The 26,497-nt window shown below is 34.6% G+C and overlaps 2 protein-coding genes and 1 pseudogene across 6 annotated transcripts; all 3 read left to right on the top strand.

Annotated features, from left to right (window-relative positions):
* The first annotated feature begins 6,693 nt into the window (after positions 1–6,693).
* LOC129895636 (U-box domain-containing protein 38-like) lies at positions 6,694–8,807 on the top strand. Its single transcript, XM_055971369.1, has one exon. The coding sequence runs from the start codon at positions 7,061–7,063 to the stop codon at positions 8,669–8,671; it is 1,611 nt and encodes a 536-aa protein (XP_055827344.1). The 5' UTR covers positions 6,694–7,060; the 3' UTR covers positions 8,672–8,807.
* A 3,655-nt stretch (positions 8,808–12,462) lies between these two features.
* Positions 12,463–17,920, top strand: LOC129896390 (putative DNA glycosylase At3g47830). 5 transcript variants are annotated; one of them, XM_055972268.1, is made up of 5 exons: positions 12,463–13,019; positions 13,497–13,697; positions 16,397–16,453; positions 16,550–16,679; positions 17,593–17,920. In XM_055972268.1, the coding sequence occupies exons 1-5, from the start codon at positions 12,606–12,608 to the stop codon at positions 17,760–17,762; spliced, it is 972 nt and encodes a 323-aa protein (XP_055828243.1). In that variant the 5' UTR covers positions 12,463–12,605; the 3' UTR covers positions 17,763–17,920. The 5 variants fall into 5 exon arrangements, with proteins under 5 accessions (XP_055828243.1, XP_055828245.1, XP_055828244.1 ...); XM_055972270.1 differs by having other exon boundaries at positions 12,464–13,019; positions 16,550–16,684; positions 17,597–17,745; XM_055972272.1 differs by having other exon boundaries at positions 12,465–13,019; positions 17,597–17,745.
* Positions 17,921–17,970: 50 nt separating this feature from the next.
* Positions 17,971–24,935, top strand: LOC129896391 (uncharacterized; annotated as a pseudogene).
* Positions 24,936–26,497: the final 1,562 nt, after the last annotated feature.

The raw sequence follows: 26,497 nt of genomic DNA, 5'->3' as shown, positions 1-26,497 counted from the left end.
TATTAGCATTGTGTAACAACTCAGAATTTCTCAACACAATACTAGCGTATATTATATTTACTGAATCCAAATTACAACTGAGAATTGAAACAACAAGGTAATCGTTAACGATACTTATAATAGGGAAATCTTAGAACAATACAGGAAGAAGGTAACTAGAAGGAGATGATATACTAAAACATAGAAGGGAGATGAGAGGATAACAGACTAAGGAAGTCTGGAGAGTGTGATGAAGGTAAAAAGAGAGAACAACTATTTTAACAAAGTTAACAAAAATTATCTTAAATTTGCTTGCACAAACAATATATATGTCAAATTTCACTTGTGAATTTCAACATGTCTTAGATAGGAGTTAAATTATCGTCCAATGACCTTAGAAATAAAAAGTCTTAATATTTTTTGATTCCGCTTTGTAGGTGAACCTTTAAGGTCAAAAATTAAAAATTGTTAAATTTAAAATTTTGTCCATAAAGCAAGTAAGGTCAAAAGTTTAGATCATCTATTTCCAAACCATTCTGGTAAAAGAAAATGGGCTGGCTATATGTGCACTTGCCCAGTAACTTTTAACGAACAAAGCCCACCAATGTTTCATTCCAGATAGTTAAGCATGTAAAAGAAGTCCAAATTGTTTGTACATCTTTGGTAGGGGCATTGGAGTGGTAGATGAATACAAGGACAAGGGAGTCCAGACTCTAGAGTCCTTACTTCGACTAAATGCAAGAAAATGTAAGAAATTAGTCCTTATTATTACATTTCTATTATAATTATAATAGTGCAGATATTATAATTCGAACAAATAATTATTATTATCCCAAAAACAAGTTTAGCTCTCTCCGATCTTTGGAAATGCGATCTAACACACTTCTTAAAGTTGCATTATTCGACCTAGCTAACACGGTATGTACCATACGTCTGCTTAATAATGTATCAACCCATACGTGGAATCAGGGGTGTGCATCGATCGGTTCAGTTTATCGATTTTCGATTTTTAAATAAGCTGAATCAATATTTGTTATCGATTTTTGACTTATCGATTTTTAATCGTTAACGGTTTGATTTTCAGTTTACCCAATAAGAAATGGTCATAAAATAAATATATAACTTCTCACTTCTCTAACAATTTGGCGCGATGCAGTGAAACAAGAAAATCAACTGTAAATGTTTTGATATAATGAAATAAGAAAGATAATGAGAAATTGCATCAATAAAAACAGATGTAGTACGAAGGCTACATCAATTACATAATTTAAAATTTCTAATGTTAATCAAATTACAGATATTTACAAATTACAAAAGCTACAATTACAAACTAATCTTTAGGTTTTGAGAAAAGAGTAAAGACTAAAGGAGTATGAAGTAGTACTGTAAAATGGGTAGATTGTGTAAAGTAGTGATATAGACATATAGTGTCTAGTTATCTTAATTATTAATATATATTTAATATTTAATATTTCTTAGGGTAAAGTAGTAAATTACTACTGTCTTAATGGGTTCTTGGTTTATCAATAACCCAATACTAATAGTCAAAATTGAACCGTTAACCCAATAATTTTTTTTTTGGAAAACTTACGTAAATATACAATATTAAGAAAATATTTACCATTTATAGCAATAAAAAAATAATTTCACTGAACACTTATAATATATTTATAATACAGTTTTAATACATATTGAAGAAAACTATTTATAAAACATATATAATACAACTTTTATAGATAGATAATACATTTATCACATATTTTAATAGACTTATAATACATTATGTTAGTTTCTTACTACACAACCATAATATATATTTTAAAACATTTGTAATACATTTATATTGTATGCATAATTCACTTTTAATACAAGTGTAGATTTATCATAATATTGCTATATATTGCTATAAATGGTAATAAATAAAAAATATCGCTAAAATCAGTAATTAATTTTTAAAAAGCACTCAATCAAGTAATTTTTCCATTTTTTTTATAAAATTATTAAAAATCCGTTAACCCAATAACCCACTAGAAATAATCCAATAATATTTTTTCGTTTCGATTTATCGATCACTAGCACTCTAAATAGGCTTTAAACATACCAATTTAATTATATTGCTCTAAATACTATTTAATTTTTTCTATTAACTTTTCTACAGTAGATTTGTTATTATTGTTATATTCTTTGTCTGAATTTTCTTGATTCTTATAATAGAATACTATTATAAAGTATACAACAACAACAACAATAATCCAGTGAAATCTCACAACGTGGGGTCTGGGAGGGTAGAGTGTACGCAGACCTTATTCCTATCAAGGTAGGACGACTATTTCCGAGAGACCCTCGGCTCAAAAAAAGCATAAAAGGGGGTCAGATAAGGTTAAGAAATTCAAAGCGCTATAGGAAAATAAATAACGAAGGCATCACAGATAAAATAGAGTAATCAAAAGTACTGAAAGTAATAAATAGTAATAGAAATAGCAGAAATGAGAGCACAAGGAATTGTAATTTGCTAGTGCGCCTATGAATAGGGAAGAATAACGAGACTATGTACTAGCCTTTTACCCTAATGTGGGTCCTCTACACCCTCCTATCTAAGGTCATGTCCTCGGTAAGCTATAACTGAGCCATGTCCTGTCTAATCACCTCTCCCCAATACTTCTTCGGTCTACCCCTACCTCTTCTGTAACCATCCATGGACAACCTCTCACACCTCCTCACTTGGTCATCTGTGTCTCTCCTCTTCACATGCCCAAACCATCTCAGTCGCATTTTCCCGCATCTTGTCTTCCACCGAGGCCATTCCTACCTTGTCCCGAATAACCTCATTTCTAATCCTGTCGCTCCTGGTGTGACTACACATCCATCTCAACATTCTCATCTCGACAACTTTCATCTTTTGAATGTGAGAGATCTTAACTAGCCAACACTCTGCCCCATACAACATAGCCGGTCTAACCACCACTTTGTAGAACTTGCCCTTAAGTTGTGGTGGCACCTTCTTGTCGCATAGCACTCCGGAAGCGAGCCTCCATTTCATCCACCCTGCCCCAATACGATGTGTGACATCATCGTCAATCTCCCTGCTGCCTTGCATGATAGACCCAAGATACTTGAAACTACTTCTCTTTTGAATGGCTTGGGCACCAAGCTTAACTTTCACGCCAACCTTCTGAGGTGTCTCACTGAACTTGCACTCTAAGTACTCTATCTTGGTCCTACTCAGCTTAAACCCTTTAGACTCCAAGGTATGTCTCCAATCCTCCAGCTTAGCATTAACTCCACTACGAGTCTCATCAATCAGGACTATGTCATCCGCGAAAAGCATACACCATGGCACCTCACCTTGAATTTGTCGCGTCAATGCATCCATCACCAAGGCAAATAAAAATTGACTTAGAGCTGATCCTTGATGCAACCCCATCCCAACTGGGAAATGCTCTGAGTCCCCTCCTATTGTCCTTACCCTGGTTTTGACTCCCTCATACATGTCCTTGATCACCCTAATGTATGCCACAAGTACATCTTTAGCCTCCAAACATTTCCATAGTATCTCTCGTGGAACTTTATCGTAGGCCTTTTCTAAGTCGATGAATACCATATGCAAGTCCCTCTTCCTCTCCCTATATTGCTCCACCAGTCTCCTCATAAGATGGATGGCTTCTGTAGTTGAGCGTCCCGGCATAAATCCGAACTGGTTCTCTGAAATAGACACACCTCTCCTCACCCTCATCTCTACCACTCTTTCTCATACTTTCATAATGTGGCTTAGTAACTTGATATATCTATAGTTGTTGCAACTCTAGATATCCCCTTTGTTTTTGTATAGAGGGATCATTACGCTCGACCTCCATTCTTCGGGCATCGTTGCCGTTTTAAAGATGACATTAAATAACCTAGTCAGCCACTCCAAACCTACCAAGCTGGCACTTTTCCAAAATTCCCAGGAATCTCGTCAGGTCCGGTTGCTCTTCCCCAGCGCATCTTATGAACAGCACCCTTAACCTCTTCGACCTTAATACTCCTACAATATCCAAAATTGCGACGCCTCTCTGTATGTTCCAAATCTCCCAACACAAAGTCTCTGTCCCCTACGTCATTCAAGAGTTTATGGATGTATGACTGTCACCTCTGTTTAATGAGAGTCTCTTCTACCAATACTTTTCCATGCTCGTCCTTAATGCACTTCACTTGATCAACATTGCGTTCCCTTCTCTCCCGTACCCTGGCTAGCTTGAACAATTTCCTATCCCCACTTTTTTCTTCTAGTTCAGCATAAAGGCGTTTAAAAGCTATCGTTTTTGCCATCGTAACAGCCGACTTCGCCTCCTTCTTCGCTATCTTATAAAGTTCCTTCGTCCACTTCTCCACCCCATCCGTGCTTTCTATCAACTTCGTGTACACCATTTTCTTTGCTTCCACCTTCCCTTGCACTTCTCCATTCCACCACCAGTCCCCTTGATGTCGACTACGACTACCTGTCGAGACTCTCAACACTTCCCTTGCTACAACCCTAATACAACTAGTCGTCTTATCCCACATACTGTTCGCATCCCCACTACTATTCCAGGCCCCCATGTCTTTTAATTTCTCTCCCATCTCCAAGGCACTAGCCGTGGTCAAACTGCCCCATCTGATCCTAAGTCGATCATTCCCGACCCTCTTCTTCCTCGTCATCTTGATCCCTAAATTCATTACCAAGAGCTTATGTCGGGTTGTAAGGTTGTCTATCGGAATGACCTTGCAGTCTTTGCACAGACCTTTATCATCCTTCCTAAGGAGTAAAAACTCTATCTGAGTCTTAGCCACCGAACTACTGAAGGTTACCAAGTGGTCCTCCTTTTTTGGGGAATTCAAATTAACTATCACCAACCCAAAAGCTCTTGCGAACTCCAAAAGTGAAACTCCTCCTCCATTTCTGTATCCGAAGCCAAAGCCTCCATGCACATCGTCATACCCTCCCGAAATAGACCCGATGTGCCCATTGAAGTCCCCTCCCACGAAAAGCTTCTTAGTAGGCGGTATGCTTCCCACTAACTCGTCCAAATCCTCCCAAAAGTGCCTCATCTCCTCCTCTGCTAAGCCCGCTTGCGGCGCATAAGCACTAATAATGTTCAAAGTGGTCCCTTCAACGACCACCTTAATCGACATCATCCTATGAGTGATTCTCCTAACCTCCACCACCTGATCCCTTAGATCACTGTCTACTAAAATGCCTACCCCATTCTTATACTTTGATCTACCAGAGAACCAAAGCTTATACCCGTCTACCTCCTTAGCTTTAGTACCTACCCATTTGGTCTCTTGGACACAAGCTATATTAATCTTCCTTTTCTTAAGAATCTTAACTAGCTCTATTGACTTTCCCGTTAACGTCCCAATGTTCCAAGAACCTACTCTTAGTGTAGACTCTCCTTTAACCCATTTACCCCTCCTTACCCTCGTCCCCGACCCTGAATGAGAACATGACCCTAATATACCATCACTATCCAAAGCCACGAAAACGCGTATGAACTACTAAAGTATTCAATGGTCTAAAGTCAGCAAAATGTAATGACAAGTGTATGAACAAAGAATATTTGGAAACTGGAGGTACCAACTCCAGTTGAAAAGAACATGTTTCACGCTGGAAATATTGTTCATGCGCTGAAAATACTTTTCACCTCGAAACACTGTTCACGTGACGGAAATACTGTTCATGCACCTGAAACACTGTTCACCGCCAGAAACTACCGAAATACCTGTGCAAAAACTGCCGGAAAATCTACTGATGGGAGATTTTCGATCGCAGTCAAAGAGGAAAAAAGAAAAGAAAAAAACACAAAGAAGAAGGAAAGAAGAGATAAGACAGAGAACAGAGGGGAGAGAGATCTGACCAGAAATAGTCTTCGCCGGTGGCCGCTTGGGGAGGTGGTGGCCTGGGTGTAGGTGGGATGGAGGTGAGGGGTCAGGGGGGTCAGGGGTGGGGGAGTCACTTATCGTTGTAAAAGATGAGAGGAGAGAGAAGAGAGAGTTACTCCTAATCAATATATTATTGTGTTTTCTATTATAATGTATATTATATTAACAATTAATTATTATAATAAATTTTTATTATAAATGATAGGTATCAATTATTGGATCAGAGGGAATTGGCAATGCTAAATTGGATAAAACTTGCCACTTAGCCCTTCAACTTTTCTGAATATGCAATATCAAAGTATGTATTCTTAACTTTCTTATTTATTCGTATAATACATAAATATGATATTTAATAATTTTAAACGTGCATTAGTAAATATATAATCTTGTATAAAATTGAAGAAGTTGACATACGTGGTATAATATATATAGGATAACACGTATGATGCAAACTGTCACGTAGGACGACACACATGACACATATGTCTAGTTGTTCGACTTTATACAAGTTTAAACGTCTATTGTGTTCATTCAAAATTGAAGGATATATATTAATTGAGGTCAAATTAAATAACATGTTTATTTATTATGTATTATATCTTATGTATTATTAATTTCATCAATTCAATTTTACACCGGGAAGATATTTATTTCCTATTAAAAAATGAATAATATTGGAAGAAAATTAATTTTTATATATATTGACATGTAAAATATTTTGTTTATAAATATTTTTGTTTCTTCTATAATCATTATGTAGAATTTACATGTTAGTTGTGTTTTAGCTTGTGGTCTAGAAGCCATTTAGAATGAAACAAAGAGAAGTATTAGTGGTGGAAGGCTACCAAAATACTGAAAAAGTTGGAGGTAAAAGGACATGAAATAGTGAGCTGTCTATGTTGGACTAAATCTTAAACCATAAAGTGGTAACTTAAGTAAATAACTGAAGAAGCAAGCCCTTAAAACTAAAAGCATAGGATACCAAACCATTCTTGAGACTCAGTTTGTTTATTCAATACAACGTCAATCTTCAATTATACGTCCTACTGAAATCTGACTCTTATCAGACTGAATCTCCATTTCAAAAATGAATCTCCGACTTTTTCTCTTTTGTTTCATCATCATCATCTTCACCTAGTAAAATCCAATTTACAGCAAAACTTACTTGAGTTTCGCCACCATGTATTCCCCTTTCAGAAAAGCTAAAGGGGAACATGGCAGAAGCAAATCCATGTGGAAAATCTTTGTTTACAGGTCTTCTTCTTCTTCCTCCAACTTTGATAAAAGAGATCCTCCAAAGGAACTTCTCTGCCCCATTTATGGGTGTTTGATGTTTGATCCAGTTGTGGTGTCTTCTGGACAGAGTTTTGAGCGGACTTCTGTTCAAGTTTGTAAGGATTTGGGGTTTAAACCCCAACTCCAAAACGGGTTAAACCCGGATTTCTCTAACGTGATTCCCAATTTAGCTTTGAGGACGACAATTCTCAACTGGTGTGAAAAGGCAGGGGCGGAGAAGCCTCAGCAGCCGGATTATTACGCCGTCGAGTCTGTTGTTCGTGCTTCCATGGCTTCGAGTTCTTCTTCTTCGATCTCAAGAGAAGATTCTAGAATACGGGTGTCAGAGAGGGAATTGCTCAAAGGGGTAGCGGAGAATCCACCTGTGCACCTCTCTCACGCTGCGTCGGAAATGAAATCAAGGAATAATCACCACTTCTACTCTTCATCGAGCTCTGAAGAATCTGTCATCGCTAACAACTCACCGCTACTTCCTTTTACTACTCGTCCCTCCTGCTATTCCTCTTCGTCGTCGCAATCGACTTCGTCGGAGATAATCTCCGATGAAGTCCCTTCGTCTGGTTCCACATCATCGGAAGATGATTATTACGTCGTTCAATTCAAGAAATTGGACGTTTATGAACAGGAACGAGCTGTAATTTCACTGAGAAAAAGCACCAGAACCGATGAGGAAGCTAGGGTTTCACTGTGCACACCGCGGCTTTTATCGGCTCTCAAGCCGCTGCTAGTCTCGAGGTACGCCGGAGTTCAGCCAAACGCCGTCGCCGCATTGGTCAACCTCTCGCTGGCAGAAGTCAACAAAGTGAAAATCGTTCGGGCGGGGATTACCTCTCTGCTAATTGATCTTCTTAAAAGCGGCTCCGAGGAGTCCCAAGAGCACGCAGCCGGCGCGATATTCAGCTTAGCGCTGGAAGATGACAACAAGACAGCCATTGGAGTATTAGGCGCATTGCAGCCGCTTTTACACTTACTGAGGTCAGGGACCGAGCGGACTCGTCATGACTCGGCATTAGCCCTTTATCATTTGACCTTAGTGCAGAGTAACCGAGTCAAGCTCATCAAACTCGGAGCTGCAAATACACTTCTGGGAATGCTCAAAAACAGCGATATGGCGGGTAGAGTAGTGCTGGTGGTGTGCAATTTGGCGGTGTGTCAAGAGGGGAAATCGGCATTGCTGGACGCCAATGCAGTGAATGTACTGGTGGGGATACTGAGAATTTGGAACCAATTGGATGAGTCGACTCGGGAGAATTGCGTGGCGGCTCTGTACTCACTGAGTCATGGGAGTTTGAGGTTCAAGGGGATGGCTAAAGAGGCGAAGGCAGCTGAAGTATTGCAGGTGGTGGTGGAGCGAGGAAGCGAGCGGGCGAGGGAGAAGGCAAAGAAGATGTTGATCGCCATGCGAAGAAGGGTAAAGGAGGAGGATGACGATGAAGAAGAAGAGGTAGACTGGGTAGGAATACTGGAAGGACGAGTGAGTCAAACTCGGTACTGAGTCGGAAGAACTACTCAGAATCTCAACTCAACCGAGTTCTGTATTCTGGGTCGAGTAGAAAAAAAGGTGTAATTATCAATTATTTGGGGTTTGGGACTCTTTATCATGTTCGTGGTTAAAATCTTCTTCTTTTTTACTTGCTTTTTTAGCTTTTGATTTGCTAAACTGGGTCCTAATCTTCTTTTCTTTGTTTTAGGTTTGGTTGTAATTACCTAAGAATGTAACTCGGACTATAATTATGTAAATAATTAGGATTTAAGGTGTGAAAATGCAATTTTGGATAAAAATTTTGTTTTATTTGTATATGGTTTTGTACTTAGTTGAACAACATCAATCAAAGACGACTTGGTTGGGACGACTTTGGGACCAAGTTGCCATGTTAGAAGAAATCAAGAAGCGTTTGTGTTTGACAATGTCATTAAGTTACTAACTATGTAAAGAATGACCAAGTTGACTGTACTTTTCTGCCAAACCAAGCTGTCTGGATTATGATGAAACTTTTTTGTTGTTATTATAGCTTCAATTTTTTATTTTTTTTAATTATGTAGCTTCAACTAGGTTGGACTCTCATCATTATTAATTTAGTGGGACAAAAGTTTGCCCACCACTTAAGTCTAGTGTTCCGTGGACGTAATTGTTCCTGTAATCCAAATAGAGAAAAGTGTTTCATTTGGATGATAGATCTGTTTTGGGAGTCCTTAACTAACGTCTAAAACGGAATATGCTGAATTGCTAGGACTATTATATTTTGTCGTCTTGTCCCCTCTCTGGACTTGACTATCAAGATATGTCTGGAAAACTGCTATAGTTTTTAAATATTTTTTGTTAAGTAATTTTTGGGTGAAATATTAGGAAAGCTTTATTATGTGTTTGATCATAAAAAATTTAAAGATATTTGATTATTTCAAAAAATAATAATTGTATCTGTAAGTTTTTAAAATTATTAAAAATACGTATAAGTTTGTGTTATCATTTTATAATGAACATGTTTCGTTAAAAAAAATTTATAATATAATTTATAACAATCAACAATAATAAAATAACAATATAGGCAAGAACAATACATTAATTGAATTAAAATAAATTGTTCTTTTTTTTCAATCTTGTCACTCAAATTATTTTTTTCGGATGAGGTAATAGATAAAGATGTTAGTTAATGGTGTTGATTTGCCACATTAATGGAGTAAGTTGGTAGATAAATATTAGTTAGATTTAATAAATAATGAGTGTTTTTATAAAATATAAAAATTTGGGGTACTTTTTAAATTTTTAAAACTTTCTAAGTTCTCGAGCTCTAACTTTTTTCTATAACTTGGAAAATTTAAATATTTATCATGTAATAATAAATTATATGGCCAAATATTAATTTCTAAATTTTTTCAATTTTTTCCAAAGATTATTTGGGTCCAACGGCCCCATAATATATGGTGTTTCTTTATTTGCTTGAGCAAGTTTCTGCCAAATTGATGATCAAATTGTTACATTACAGCTGAAAAAGATAGTGAATTTTACCAAGCATTTGGTGGTGATTTGTGTTAAGGTCCGGCCATCTCCGATTCATGTCAAATTTTACATCAAATTTAAAATATGAATAGTGTAGCACCAAATTTGATGCAACACTATTCATCACATCAATTGTCCTTTATTATTATTTTATTATACAATATTTTTACTTAGATATTCTATAAATTGGTATGTTTTAATTAAAATATTTTATTAATTTTACATAATATTTCTATAATATTAATTTTAAATTAAAATTTTAATTTTTATATATTATCTTCCTTTACTTGAATTTTTTTGGAATTAAATTTATGTTAATTCTACTATGAATTTGAATTGGATATAAGTACAATTAACCTTGACAAAAATTAAATATACAAAAATATAAATCTCGACATAAAAAAATTAAGGACAAAAAAACTCATTTTGAACTACGTAATGCATTAATAGAGCATTTATGAGAGCAACGTAGTGATCTCGAAAGGTGAATATTCATGTAGAATTTAAAATAAAATTTCCAATTGTGTAATGTTTATTTAATTATATTTCGTTAATGATTTCACTTTTATTTGTGTTATCCATTATTATGTATAATATGTAATATTTGCTAGCAATTTATATTATTTAAAAAATTATGATATAAAATAATTTGATATTAACTTATAATTTGAAACAATATGAAAATTATATATAGTGAATGTTTTTAGAAAGAATTTTATTTTATGAAATTAAAAAATATAAAGATAATAATAATAATATAATAATGAAGAGAAAAAAAATTGGTGTAAAATTTGGTGCAGCATTGGAGTTATTGGTAGGATTAACTCTCAGGAAAATTGCCACGACATGAACGAGCAAAGAACATGCATCTGGAGAAGAAGGATCTGTGTCCCAATAACATAGCCAAAGAGACAAAAAGGGCATATATGTTAGATTATATATCGTTCAAAGAGGCCTAAGTGCGACAGGGAAATATTAGTTGAAGCCATTAATGGCTTTGTCATATGACTAATATTCATTGATTTTGGGATTTTAGATCTAGAGCGGAACTTTCTTATTGATTGATATTTTGCCCTTGTAAAGATATTCTTTTGGTGTAATGAATTGGAGTTGATTTATATCAAACTTAGTGTATATTTCATATATAATCAAGCTATATTTAGTTTTTGAATGTATCATAATGTATATTCAATATATAGCTCTTGTATAAATAATCTATGTACTACAAGCTAAGGTGCGTGGATGAAGCTTTGGAAGTTTCAAGAAGATGCACGATAAAATCTCAAGCAAGAAAATTTTATCACAAACTCAATGAATTAGCAATTAAAAAGTGTATGACAATATGTACGTACCCCACCCCATTTTGTTTTGTCATTAGTAGTATTTTTCTCTTTTCACAGAAATATTTTAGCTTCAATAAAGTCCCTGTTTTCAAATTATACAGAGAAGGTCCGAGTAATGAATAGTTCTAACCATTGAAGTTGTAATTCATTCTCTTCAAAAACATACATTGAAATTATTACCTCATTGACACATTTTTTTTGCTCAATATTTTGGGATCTTAATAGTTTAATTGGTTGATTAAAGATATGGTACACAAATTTTATTTAATCCCAAAAATTAACTCATGAAAAAAAGAATATCTCAAAAAATATATCTTAAGTTCATTCTTTAATTAATATAAGACTTTAGTTTCCTCTGACGCTCCTTTATGTCTAGGTCCAATCAAAGTGTGGACTGTGGAAAGCCCCAAACATAAATTAGCATGATCAGTCTCTAATACCATGTTAAAAAAAATAGAAAAAATTTCACAAATAATTACTATAAATATTTTAATTATATTCCTTAGTTACAATATGCCTAATTCCATTTTATAACTATAGTTTTGTTTACTATTAGTATTTCCATTTATATAATTCGCTGCCAATATATAAACATGGTAAGTATAACAAAGTCTATATTTTATGCATTTAGATTTTTTTTAGAACTTATACAAATTAAATTATCAACATGATAATTATATACAAGTTAGGATAAACATATACAAATTATGAATTTATACAGTTAGAAAAATTTGGGATTCATACATTTACAAATTAAATTATACAAATTTTAAATTTAGACATAAAAGCCGAGTTATATAAATTTTGGACGTAGCCACGCAATTATGATCATAAATTAATGATAATAATAATTTAATTAAAACATATTTATATTAATTAATTCACTAATATATATTTACTTATTCGAATTATTTAACCAAAAATATAACATTGAAATCTAACTTAACCCAAAATTTCAGCTTTATTGGTGATGATTCTCCGTTCTCCATCGTAATAACCTCCCTTATTTTTCTACCTCAACACTTCGGCTACAATTGAAACCTTAATATAGCGCTGGGGCCTTTCGCAAGGCTTCATTATCAAAGAAAATGACCAAACTGACAAAGACGCGGAAAAACCCAAAGAGGAAAAATCCCGACGACCATTGTTCTTCTTCTCCATGTCCGTCATTGAAATCCTCGAGAAAGACTAATGTCACCGCTGGTTCCTTCAATGACAATGAGCCATTCCCCGATCACTCTCAACCCACGCCGGAGGAATGCCGAGCCGTACGGGATGATCTCTTAGCTCTCCATGGTTTCCCCAAAGAATTCATCAAGTACCGCAAGCAGAGATCACTCGATCATATTGAATATGAAGATGATGATACTAGTGGTGCTGAGTCTTGTTCAGAGAGTGTACTGGACGGTCTGATAAGCACAATTTTGTCCCAGAACACCACTGAAGCTAACTCTCAGAGGGCTTTTGCTTCCCTCAAATCTTCTTTTCCAACCTGGGAATGTGTATGTGTTTTTTGTAAATTAAATGAATTAATTATATTTCTTCATATATGCTTGCTTTATTATGGCTAAAATTAACTCGGGCTGTTATTTTATTAAGTTTATAATGGTAACTGTTTTTCGTCTATTTTAGGGTTTTACATTTATTGTAGAGTATGTTATTTCGGTTGATAGTGTTTTATCTGTTTAGTGTGACCTTTCAAGAGTAGATACTGACTGATTCATTATGTTTTCTACGCGGTGCTTTACCTTTAAGTGATGAACAAGACTGATAATTTGTTTGGATCAAAGTTCAATCGTTTTTCTGATATTGTTCTCAATAAGTTTAGTTTTGGGCAGGATTTTGGTCGCTAACCATGTTTAAAACCAAGATGTGTTTCCTTGATTTACTCTATAATTGATTTGTTGTGCACTGATGAAATGGATAAACTTGGCACTTCCCACCAACTTATTAATGTAAATTTATCTTCAAATGCTTAGGTTCTAGCTGCTGATGCAAAACTTGTTGAAGATACCATAAGATGTGGGGGTTTAGCACCCACCAAAACTTCTTGTATCAAGGGAATATTAAGTTCATTGTTTCAGAAAAAAGGAAATTTGTGTTTGGAGTACTTGAGAGAGCTATCTATAGAGGAAATCAAAAGGGAGCTCTCTTGTTTCAGAGGAATTGGTCCCAAAACGGTAAATTATTTTCAGTTAGCTTGAAATTTTGTTTGTGGAATTATGCACAATATGCTTTGAGTTTGGAATTTGGATATTGATAATTGATATGCCTGCTTGGCACATATCAATTAGTGTTAGTAATTTTTTGGTATAATTGTCTCTTAGAGATGTTGCGTGTTTCTATTGGCATATTAATTGAACAACCAAGACTGGATTCAAATTAAAAATACCATATTCAGATTTGTTCTCTTCATGCTAATAGCTAGTCAGCGGCATCTTAGTAGACAGAAAATGAGGACATCGTGCCTGTTTGTTATTAGCTATCATTTATAAAAACTTACAATGAGATTCTGTTGTATTACTATTTTTAAGCTATAAAAATGCCTTTACGTGTATTCGTACACTATTTTACATATCCTATATATGCTCTGTTCTATTCATGGTACCTCAAAAACTGCAAGTGCTTCCAAGCTTATCTGATGTCAATGCTTTGTCCACCCTCCTCTGCATGTCTGGGATGATTACCATGCTTTAAAGTATATACTTCTTTTTCAGGGTGAGGGGTGGGTTTGGGCTATTTTTTCCTTGTCTCTGCTCAGAAGAGTAAATAAGTGGTAGAGAATTCTTGATTTCACTTCTTTTCTTGCTATATTTGTCTACAATACAAGTTCCACCCTCATACCATGAGGGACGGGAGTGATGTGGGCATAGTGGGGTCGGAATCCTGTAAACTATCATGACTTTGCAAACCTCTACTTTCCTTCCATCCCTTATACCTTTCCAGTCAAGATCAAACATCAAATGGTGAATTTTATAGGAGTTCTTTCAGTTTGACATGACAAATGGGATCTAATCAATCTCTCTGCTCTTGGAATTTGAAGTCACAACCCCTTTGTAGATCTTTTCATTTTAGTAATATCTAATCTGATGGAGCACTTACGAAGGGAAAAAGAGAAATTAATATCTAATGGAGTCTCCATTAGCCTTAGAGCTTCCTAGTGCTTGGAATAATCGTAGTGCCAGTATGAGTAGTACCCAACTAAACATGACATACGTTTTGTATCTGAAGTGAAGTCCGTATGAGTAGTACCAAACTAGACATGACTTGAGTTTTGTGTCTGAAGCAAAGACTTGAAATTCCAATATTGTGGGGACTTGACGGGAATTGCGCTATGTTATGGATCTCAATTTAATGGTTTTTATGCTTAGATGTGAAACGGAAAAGGAAAAAGAAAGCATTTTCTTAGAAAGGTAACAAAAAAGAGAAATAAAAGAAAGAAAGAAAATAAAACATTATACAACAACATACCCAGTTAAGTCCCCCAAGTGGGGTCTTGGGAGGGTAGAGTGTATACAGACCTTATCACTACTTCATGGAGATAGAGAGGCTGTTCCGAAAGACGCTCGGCTCAAAAGTATCAATCCCAAAAAAGAGAGAGCAACAATATATATACAAATCATATCATGCAAATTCTACAAGACAATAACAATACCAATAACAAAATAAAGTGATAATCAAAGGACAATAACAACACAATTATACTGGCACGCCTAGACCTAAGATCAACCCTAAACCGTCACATGACAAGACAACATTCTAGCCCTGCTAGCCTTCTATTCTAATACACAACCTCCACTCCTTTCTATCTAAGGTCATGTCCTTGGTGGTATAAAGTTGCCCGATATCTTGTCTAATCACCTTTCCCCAATATTTTTTCGGTTTATCTCTACCCCTCCATATAACCCCCAAATCCAACCGCTTGCACCTCCTAACTGGAGCATCGACACACCTCCTCTGCATAGGCCCAAATCATTTCAGCTCGCTTCTCTCATCTTGTCTGCCACCGAGGCCACTCTCACCTTCTCCCGAAAGAGAATATGATTCTCACTTATGTAATGAAAATGTAAAATTACATTGCAAGAGTTAGCTATCTTAAGAAAGAATCTATATACTGCTAAATGTTAGTAGTAGATCTAGAGGTCCAACTCTATTTAATAGTATACCAAGATGTAGCATACATTATTGAACATGTTTTTTTTCCCGCTAAAATATGTTGTTGCAAAGAGCAGCATATTCAGCACAATAGAGTGAGGAAAAAAGTTATGAAAAAGAAGAATATTTGATCAAATGTTTGGTGAATTAATCAAGGTGCGCACAAGCTAGTTCCAAAAAATAATTATTTGACCAAACAACTGAGAAACCGAAGGAGAGCCTTGGAATAAAACGGGTAAAGAAGAAGAGCATGAAGGAGAGGGAAGAGAAGAAGAGAACCTGAAGCAGCTGACAGCAATAGCAAAACTGAGTGTTGATTTAGTTTCCAATTCTAGTGCACATGCGCCCGATGCATGGAAGATATGTTTTTTCCTGAAATGGAGGACATGGGTGCTGTTGCCTTACTTTTATAAATAAGAGGGTATGCGTGTGTAGGAAAACAAATTAAAAGGCAGATCACAAAATGCTTCAGACACGTGGCAGAGGTTTACCCAAAGCGTCCATGTCGTGAAAAAGTCTAGACTCCCATACGTGAATTTTAAAATGTAGGTTGCGCTTACCAGTGGTGGGGAAGAAATTAAATGATTCTCTGAAAGATGACATGAAAAGAAATAAGGCTTATGCAAATGGTGGTGCTTGCAAATTGAAAGATCTTATCACCAGCAACCTTTATAATTGGCATTTTACCAGCTTCTATGATTCTAATAGTATGCAATGGATGCAGGTGGCATGTGTCTTGATGTTCCATCTTCAGCGAGATGATTTTCCAGTTGACACACACGTGAGTTTCACTTTAAAGCACATATTGCCTGTTCAAAAGTACTTGGCTAACATCCTTCTCAAAAAGTACTTGACTAACATACAAAACTTACTACAGATTTTTCAGATTGCAAAGACTCTTCATTGGGTACCTGCTGAAGCTGATGTGAAAAAGACATATATTCATTTGAATCAGCGAATTCCAGATGAACTAAAGTTTGACCTTAATTGTCTCATATATACCCATGGTAAGGTATGTAGAGAATGCTCTAGAAAAGGTTCTAACAAACCCAAAAAGGAACAATGTGATAAGCTTTGCCCATTACTGGGCCAAACTTCTAATGCAATATGAAACCAAATTATGAACTCTGTATTTATTCATGTACGTGAGATCCTTGCTTCTTTTTTTTAAAAAAAATCTTTCATGGTCCATGAACTCTACGCATCTATTCGTGTACATGAAGTTCTTTCATTTTTTTTGTTCACTTTCACAAGCCCTTCACTTTTGGTGCTGCATTTAGGTCTTGTACACAAAGGTGAAACAAAAATGTGGTGGATTGAGGAGCAAATTTAATTATTTCATGTCTTTGGATCACTTCTTGGAGAAAACCGGTCACGTCTTATCTATTTTCAGGAGTTATTTGTAATGCATCTATGCATAGTGCTTAATTATTTCATCTGGTCATTCTGCTTTTGTTGTGTTTTTCACCCCCTTATTGAGCAATAAATCTTTTTTTAATTGAGTGAGATGAATGAAATGGGGTTTGAGATGATTGGGGATAAGCATCAAGTAACTATGTGGTATTACAACATATCCCACTATGCTTCTGAAATGGCAAAAAGAGCTTCAAAATTGTGGTCCAATGAGCCAACTTGGGTAGATGGAAACAAAGAACCTTAGCTGGCTAATGCTAATACATGCCAATGATTTGCTTTAGCTATAAATTCATCTTCCTAGGTGCTGGATAGAAACTTATTATGCCCAAACTAGATATGCTCAGATCCAATTGGTGGACCTTTAATTAAAAGATTTGCTTCTCTCATTATCCACTTCTAATTTTATTTTATTTTTCTTGTAATCAACAAGTGATTTCATTTGCTTTTGACAAGGAATAATAACCATATTCCAGTAGAAAATTTAAATTTATTCTTAATCTTAAGTTAGGATGGGACTTCAGACGATAACTGTTACAGCTGATTACCAGCTGTGGTGCTGGTTTCTTTTCCGAGGATGTGGTCAACACTTGTATGAGCCTATAAGAAATGATGATTATCAAGTTTGCTACCTTCTGGTGCAAGTTTTTGTGCTGCTAAGTTACCTTGAGAGGTGATATTTCTGAGTGAAGAACAGATTTCCTTCGGGAGCTTTAACTAATGTCTTGGCGGAAAAAGCACAGAAAGAATGAACTAATGAGATGTACTGGAAATTACTGATAAAGTGGAAGGAGTCCCAATTCATTAATGCACTAGGCTCCCTGTTCTGGCTTTATGTGAACCTTTTTATTAAATAATGTTTTAGTTGGATATGATGTTGGCTATGCATGACTGTGCCATTTTCTTTTGGTGGTTCTACTATAATATATTTTGCATCCACTATAAATTGTAGCATTCCGAAACATTTGGCATGCCGGCAACTTTTCATTCCAATGAATGAGGCATTGTACCAAAAATATGCCAACTTAAATATCTTTTCAACTAAAAGGAATGGAACAGATAGTGTGTGTTGCAAAACTACTGCTTCAGATAAAAAGCTAAGAATTTTTGGCTTTGAGGTAAATCCTTGTTCAAAGGATATCATTTGTTCAAAATCTGAAAGTGACGAGAGTATAAGCTCCTCTGAAGCATCTGCAGATAAAAGACTAGTGGAAAAAACTTCCATCTGGATGAATTCCTCTGGCATAGTTCTTCCCAACCCAAATGAAAAACTTAGAAACTTGAGTCCCTCAGCTGTCAGTGAGTTTAAATATGAGTGCCACTTCTGTTTAAGGAAGTTTACAAACTCACGGGCACTGGGAGGTCACCAGAATGCCCATCGAAAAGAGAGTCTGAAGAAGAAACTGTTGGAGAAATTATAAGATTACAAATTACAATTAAAAAATAAAATGAAGAAATTAACTTCACTTCTTGGCTGAGGCGCGGATATCTCGCTTTCTTTAAGGAGATTCAAGCCCACTGCAGTAAATCGTTTCACTGGTCCAGCAGTAGTCCTCTTGACTTGTCCCCTCCAGGATACAACAGCCTTATCACAAAAATGTAACTCAACAAACTCTGGACAAGAGTTGAGTTTAAAGCTCTACACAAAGAACACCTCCCTTCAACTAATAAGAACTCTTTTTTTTTATATAAACTTAACTCTCTCAATTTTTTCTTCTCTTATTCTCCCTTCAAAACAAAGAAGACCTCTCTATTTATAGGAGAGAAAATCATACAAAGATGAAAAAATAATAGAATGCCATCATTATCATCATTTAGTGTACCATTATGATTTAGTGCACCATTATGATTTAGTGCACCACTTATTAGTGATAATTAAATTAAAAATACATAATAATATGATTTAGTGCACCACTTATTACTGATAATTAAATTAAAAATACATAATGGAATGATTTAGTCTTGCACTAAATAAAGATGATAATGAAAGACATTTTTATGCACTAAAGAAAGAATAATAAAGATGACATTAAATGTCATCAATGGACAATTGCTAAAATTGCAATTTAATAAAATGTTAAAATGTTCACACACTAACAATCCCCCACTCATTTTAATATTGTATAAGAGAGTTTATCAGCTGAAGGAAGATTACTATACATAATGAAGGTGTGCTCTGCATTGAACCTCCACTTAGTGAAACAATAACTTTTACTCCAGAGTCGTAGTGGTCTCAGACTTGAACTATGACTGCTTAAGGGACATAAAATATTACTGCTCACACATAGTAATCAAGGTATTGTCACGAGCTTTATAAGCCAGCACATTACGGCCTTGTGCTATCCCGGTTTTATGAGTGCTTTTGAGAATAAGCCTAATTCTCATAGGAAGCGGCCTACTTCCATACTCACATAGGTGAAATCTATCAAGAGTGCTCCTGTAAATTTAACACTCCACCCATACGGGCTACAGATTTTCATTAAGAGTTTTTTTAAACTCAACCTCCTCAATTCACTACAGGAAACAATGCACTCACATCATAGGGAGGGAATAAAAATAGTGCATTTTTTTCACAACAAGTCATCATATGATTCGTTTTTCCCATTGAACCTGGTTATAGGATCTCTAGTCTCCAAGTTGGGTTTCCTCATATATGACTCATGTATTTATAGGCTTCAATCCCATCCCCCTCGATGTGCTCCAGACCTTTTCTCTTGTTAAGGCCTTAGTAAGAGGATCTGCAAGATTTTCACAAGATTTGACATAATCAACATTAATGGTACCACTTGTCAAATATGATCTTACATTACTGTGTTTCCTCCTTATAGGTCTGGATTTACCGTTGTAATAACGATTTTGAACTCTACCAATTGCTGCAGTGCTATCACAATGAATTAAAATTGGAGGAATTGGTTTTTCAAAATAAGGTATTTGAAATAATAAATCTCTTAACCAATTCGCTTCCTCACTAGCTGAAGCTAAAGCAATTAGTTCAGCCTCCATGGTAGAGTTAGCAATTATAGTTTGTTTTTTTGATTTCCAACAAACAGCACCACCACCCAATGTAAAAATGTAACCAGTGGTAGAACAGGAATCACCTGCTAAAGTGTTCCAATCTGCATCAGAAAAGCCTTCAAGTACAGCAGGATATTTTTTATAGAACAAACCACAAGTTTTTGTTCCAATTAAATATCTCATAACTCTTGTTATAGCATGTCAATGTTCATTACCTGGCTTGCTAGTAAACCTGCTAAGTACTCCTACTGCATATGCAATATCAGGCCTAGTGCAATCAGTCACATATCTCAAACTTCCAATTACGCTAGCATATTCCTTTTGATTTATCACATCAATTTCACTTTGAACAGGAAACAAGTGTACACTTGAATCAAAAGGAGTTAAAACATGCTTGCAATCAAGAAAGTTATATTTTTTTAAAATTTTCTCAACATAATGTGACTGGTCAAGGAAAATTTCATCACATGTTCTAGTAATTTTTATTCCTAGAATAAAATTTGCCTCACCAAGATCTTTCATATCAAAATGGCTTCTAAGAATGTTCTTAGTATCATCAATAACATTCATATTCGAGCCAAAGATCAATAAATCATCAACATATAGGCAAATAATAACATGTGTATTATTCCAAGACTTATGATATATGCACTTATCACACTCATTTGTTTTAAAATCATTTTCAATCATGCAGGAATCAAACTTTTCATGCCATTGCTTTGATGCCTGTTTCAAGCCATATAGGGATTTAGTAAGTTTACAGACTTTGCTTTCTTGGCCTGCTTCAACAAAACCTTCAGGTTGTTCCATATAAATTTCTTCATTAAGTTCTCCATTTAAAAAAGCAGTTTTTACATCCATTTGATGAATATGCAAATCAAAAATTGCAGCCATAGCAATTAAAAGTCTAATGGATGTAATTCTTGTTACCGGAGAAAAAGTATCAAAAAACTCTAGGCCTTCTAGTTGCTTAAACCCTTTAGCAACTAGTCTAGCCTTATATTTATCGATTGATCCATCTGGTTTTAACTTTTTTCGTAAGACCCATTTGCAACCAATTGTTTTACAACCTGGTGGTAAATCAACTAACTTCCAAGTTTTATTAGAAATTAGTGATTCCATTTCATCATTTACAGCCTCTTTCCAAAAAATAGAATCATACGAAGATAAAGCTTCTTGTAAAGTGAAAGGGTCATCTCCAACATTAAAAACATAAAAATCAGGCCCAAAATCTTTTTCTACTCTAGCTCTTTTACTTCTTCTTACCTCAAAATCATCAATTTCTTTATTTTTTAAAATGGAAGAAGAAGAACTAGGTAGTGATAAAATATTTTGTTCAATTCTTTGACCCCCACTATTTTTAGAATCAAAAGGAAATTTATTTTCATGAAAAATAGCATCACCTGATTCTATTACAATTTTATCTTCAAGATTAAAAAATCTATAGGCTGTACTATTTGAAGCATAACCAAGAAAAGCACAAGTAGTAACTTTCTTACCCAATTTTGTAACTTTGGGATCCATTAGCCTCACAAAGGCTAGACAACCCCAAACTCTTAGATATCCCAAATTTGGCTTATGACCTTTCCACAACTCAAAAGGTGTTAGTTTAGTCTTTTTATGAGGCACTCGATTTAACACATAACACGCAGTCAAAATAGCTTCACCCCAAAAATTCAAAGGTGCATTTGACTCAATAAGCATGGCATTAGTCAATTCAACCAAAGTTCTATTTTTCCGTTCCGCTACACCATTAGATGAAGGAGAATAAGGAGGAGTAGTTTCATGAATTATTCCCAATGATCTAACAAAAGAATTAAACTCATTTGACTCATATTCACGGCCTCTATCACTTCTAATTCTTTTTATTTTCTTCCCAAACTGATTTTCAACCTCATGGAGAAAAAATTTAAAATTTTCAAAAGCATCACTTTTATTTTTCATTAAGTAAACATATGTAAACTTAGAAAAATCATCAATGAAAGTGATAAAATATCTATTTCCTCCACGAGTTAAAATTCCTCCAAGTTCACAAATATCAGTGTGAACTAATTCTAATAAATCAGTTTTTCTTTCAACTTTAAAATGAGGCCTTTTAGTGATTTTTGCTTTACTACAAGCTTCACACTTTTCAAAATTCTTTTTAATCACTGGGATTAATCCTAAATTACTCATGATTCCAACATAACGATCATTAATATGACACAAACGAGCATGCCAAAAATTAGTAGAAGAAAGCATGTAAACAGAAGTAGAAATTTTATTCATTTCAACATTCAGTTTAAACATCCCATCACAAGCATACCCCTTTCCCACAAAAATACCTTTTTTCACAATTACATATTGATCAGATTCAATAATTTGTTTAAAGCCTGCTTTATTAAGAAGAAAACTAGACATCAAGTTTTTTCTCATGGAAGGAGTATAAAGTACATCTTTCAAAGTTAATATCCTTCCAGAGGTAAAACACAATTCGACATCTCCCGTTCCAAGCACTTGAGTAGTATGAGAATCACCGAGCATGATGGTTTTGGGCTCTCCAAAAGGAGTATATTTTTTAAACCAATCTTTGTCATAACAGACATGACGGTTTGCACCAGAATCAGCCCACCATCCATCAACATTCTCAACCATGTTTATGTCTGTAATCATTGCCACAAAAGGCTCTTCGGTAACGTTTGCCTGAGGTATAGGACCACGTTTCCGGTATCTGCAAAATCGAGCAATATGCCCACTCTTGCCACAGACAAAGCACGGTCCTTTATCATAAACTTGTTGATTTTGTGCTTGGCTATTTTCACCATTATTTTTCTTGGAAAGTCTACCATTATTTTTCTTGAACTTTTTCTTCTTAGGCTTCAAAGAGGTATTTTTGTTAGATTCAGGAGTAATATATTTTGAAGTAACTAAATTTACCTTCGTTGTGATGTTGCTCTCTTCATTTTGTAAAAGTGCATCTTGGCCCCTTGCCTCCTCTTCCATGCGGATTTTCATGATCAAAGTCTCAAGAGAGGTTTCCTTTTGTTTGTGGCACATAGTTTTTTGAAACTCCTTCCATGAAGGTGGAAGTTTGTCTATTATGCCACAAACAATAAGATTGTCTCCAATTTTGACTTCCTCAGACCTGAGCTCTCCAACGATCATTATAAAATCTTGAGCTTGGTCTATCACTGATTTATCATCCACCATTTGGAAACGAAAAAAATCGACTAGCAGCATATTTTTTCGCTCCAGCTTCTTCGGTATCATATTTACTCTGCAATGCTTTCCATATTTTCTTTGCACTAGAGTAAGTTCTATCATAATAATCATAAAAATTATCAGATAGACAATTAAGAATATAATACCGACACTTGTAGGAATCATTATTGTACTTTTCCACTTTCTCTTGATGAGAAATTAGTTCATCGTTATCCATGGGGAGGATGTCAACTTTATTAGGATTTTTTTGAGTCAACACATATGAAACATTGAGAAGACTTAAGTAGAAAAGTACTTTACCCTTCCATCTCTTGAAATGATTACCATTAAACCGAAATGGTTTGTTTAGATCTCCCATCTTGATATCCGCGGATTTTTCAATTGTAGCCATATTGAATCTCCTTAAAATTGTTGGAGAAATTATAAGATTACAAATTACAATTAAAAAATAAAATGAAGAAATTAACTTCACTTCTTGGCTGAGGCGCGGATATCTCGCTTTCTTTAAGGAGATTCAAGCCCACTGCAGTAAATCGTTTCACTGGTCCAGCAGTAGTCCTCTTGACTTGTCCCCTCCAGGATACAACAGCCTTATCACAAAAATGTAACTCAACAAACTCTGGACAAGAGTTGAGTTTAAAGCTCTACACAAAGAACACCTCCCTTCAACTAATAAGAACTCTTTTTTTTATATAAACTTAACTCTCTCAATTTTTTCTTCTCTTATTCTCCCTTCAAAACAAAGAAGACCTCTCTATTTATAGGAGAGAAAATCATACAAAGATGAAAAAATAATAGAATGCCATCATTATCATCATTTAGTGTACCATTATGATTTAGTGCACCATTATGATTTAGTGCACCACTTATTAGTGATAATTAAATTAAAAATACATAATAATATGATTTAGTGCACCACTTATTAGTGATAATTAAATTAAAAATACATAATGGAATGATTTAGTCTTGCACTAAATAAAGATGATAATGAAAGACATTTTTATGCACTAAAGAAAGAATAATAAAGATGACATTAAATGTCATCAATGGACAATTGCTAAAATTGCAATTTAATAAAATGTTAAAATGTTCACACACTAACAGAAACGAATGGATCTTGAAGCAAAAAGAGCTAGCTCCATGTTCCATCTTTATTCTTTAATCACAAACAGTGGAGTTATCTATCCTTACTATTCTTTATGTCATCAAAACCTCTCTCTTTATGTTCCTACCATTGTTTCTGGAAGTTTACTCATCAATTGTTGTTGTTGTATATCTCTATCAAAACGACACTCATCCCCTACATGTTACTGTTGATGCTGCCCAAGGTGAACTACAATTGCAGAACAACTGTTTTACCTTGTTGCAGGGTGGTAAGTCTAGAGGGAGAGACCCGTTGTCATGAGCATTAAGTTCTTTTGCTGGAAATTTTCTGTCATCTAAAACATAGGTGCTAATATCCCTGGAATCAAATAGAGTTGCTTATTTATCCAGTATTAGTCGAAATAGCTGCTATTATCCTTGTCTGATCTGATTTGTTCTTAATTATATTACGGTTCAGACCACACCATCAAAGCAAAAGTTCCAGAAAACCCTGAAATATAGAGCCTATTTGATTGGACTTATAGATTAAAAGAATCTAACATAAGCCAATCCAAACAAGCTCATAGTATCTTGCAGCTATTGAGCTTTCCTTTTTCGTCTCTTTTTTCTATTAAAAGAATGTGAGTTGGCTTTAATAGAAAAAGCAGCAGTGCATTATAGTTGACATAATACTTAACGTGGCTCAAGTATGTATCTGTATTAATTTATTTCTTGTTGTGTTTACTGCAAATTGATAAATGCATATCTCTTACATTTCTCTCTCTTTTCTTCTTGCTCTTATTAATTTTAGTACATCATTTTTATTTTATAACACGTTATCAGCACGATACTCTAACCAATTGAGGGATTGTCTCAATTTTTCTATTCGTGATTTCTAGTGTTGGTCATGATGAACTTGTGGATAATTTGTTGGATCATTCACAAAATTAAATTGGGTAACTCATTCTAATTTTATTTTACAATTATTTCTGGTGGTTTACAATTCTGATTATATTATCTCTTTTACATGTTTATTGTTTTCTTGGAGTATTACCCCCCTTTGTCATGGCAAGTAAAAGAACATAAATATGTATTTCTATAAGATATGTTCTTGATCAATCTGGTCAAGTGTCAGGAACGATTTTTTTTCACAGTAAAAAAACTTTTGTGTGGAAAATCGTAAAATAGTAAGATTTATTGTTTTGTGAATTTTTTTAAAACTATTTTTGAAAAAAAAATATGAAAAAAAATATTTTATTAATAGTAGAGATTTTCTATCTATGTTGTATTGTAAAGGAGTGTTATATGCCTTTTAACTATACATCGAGAAGCAGGTATGTGGCCTTGAGGAGAAAGGGAGAATATTAAAGAACAGGGTACTATTTACTTTTAGAGTGGGAAATGAAAAAAAAAATATTGGGTAACAAAATTTTGGTGTGACATGTTTTTGATTTATGAACTACTATTAAGAATCAGGGATTTTGAGTTCATAACAACAATAACAACAACAACAATAATAATAATAACAACAATAACAGCAATAACAACAATATGTGTTTCAACATTACTTTCTTTAAAGAGTTGTGCATCCAACAAAAGAAGCTAACTAATGAAACACCCAATCCAGGAGTGATATTACATTGAAATATATTATTTAGCTGAATCATTCTTGATTGTTAGTAAAAGAAATGATTTGAAGATATTGGGTTAAAATTCCAACGTAATATATTGATGATGTAATGATGACTGAGCAAATTGATATGCTCTTGACAAAATAAAATAAAATTGTGAAGCCCGTCCTATTAAATATGCTCTATTCTTATAAGAGAATGTGATAGCAATAGATTAAAAGTTTGAAAGATGACAACGATTAGTGTGGTTGTACAAATGAACATGGGCATGACAAAGAATAATATAATAATTATCATTGTGAAGTTATGATAAAAATGAAGAAGACTGTGAGTTTTCAAAATAGACTTTCAAAATGTGAAAGTAAATTTTGTCATCAAATTTGGTATGGAAGGTATTGGGCAGGTGGTTGCTATGCTACCTAATTTGATTTTATAAATCTTTCATTAAAATAAAGAAATATATAGTGATGGTATATTGGACC

Source organism: Solanum dulcamara, chromosome 7, assembly GCF_947179165.1.
Source record: "Solanum dulcamara chromosome 7, daSolDulc1.2, whole genome shotgun sequence".
In the NCBI taxonomy this organism is placed as follows: Eukaryota; Viridiplantae; Streptophyta; class Magnoliopsida; order Solanales; family Solanaceae; genus Solanum; species Solanum dulcamara.
Note: the sequence above shows the minus strand (reverse complement) of the source record. Positions and strands in the feature narration are given on the sequence as shown.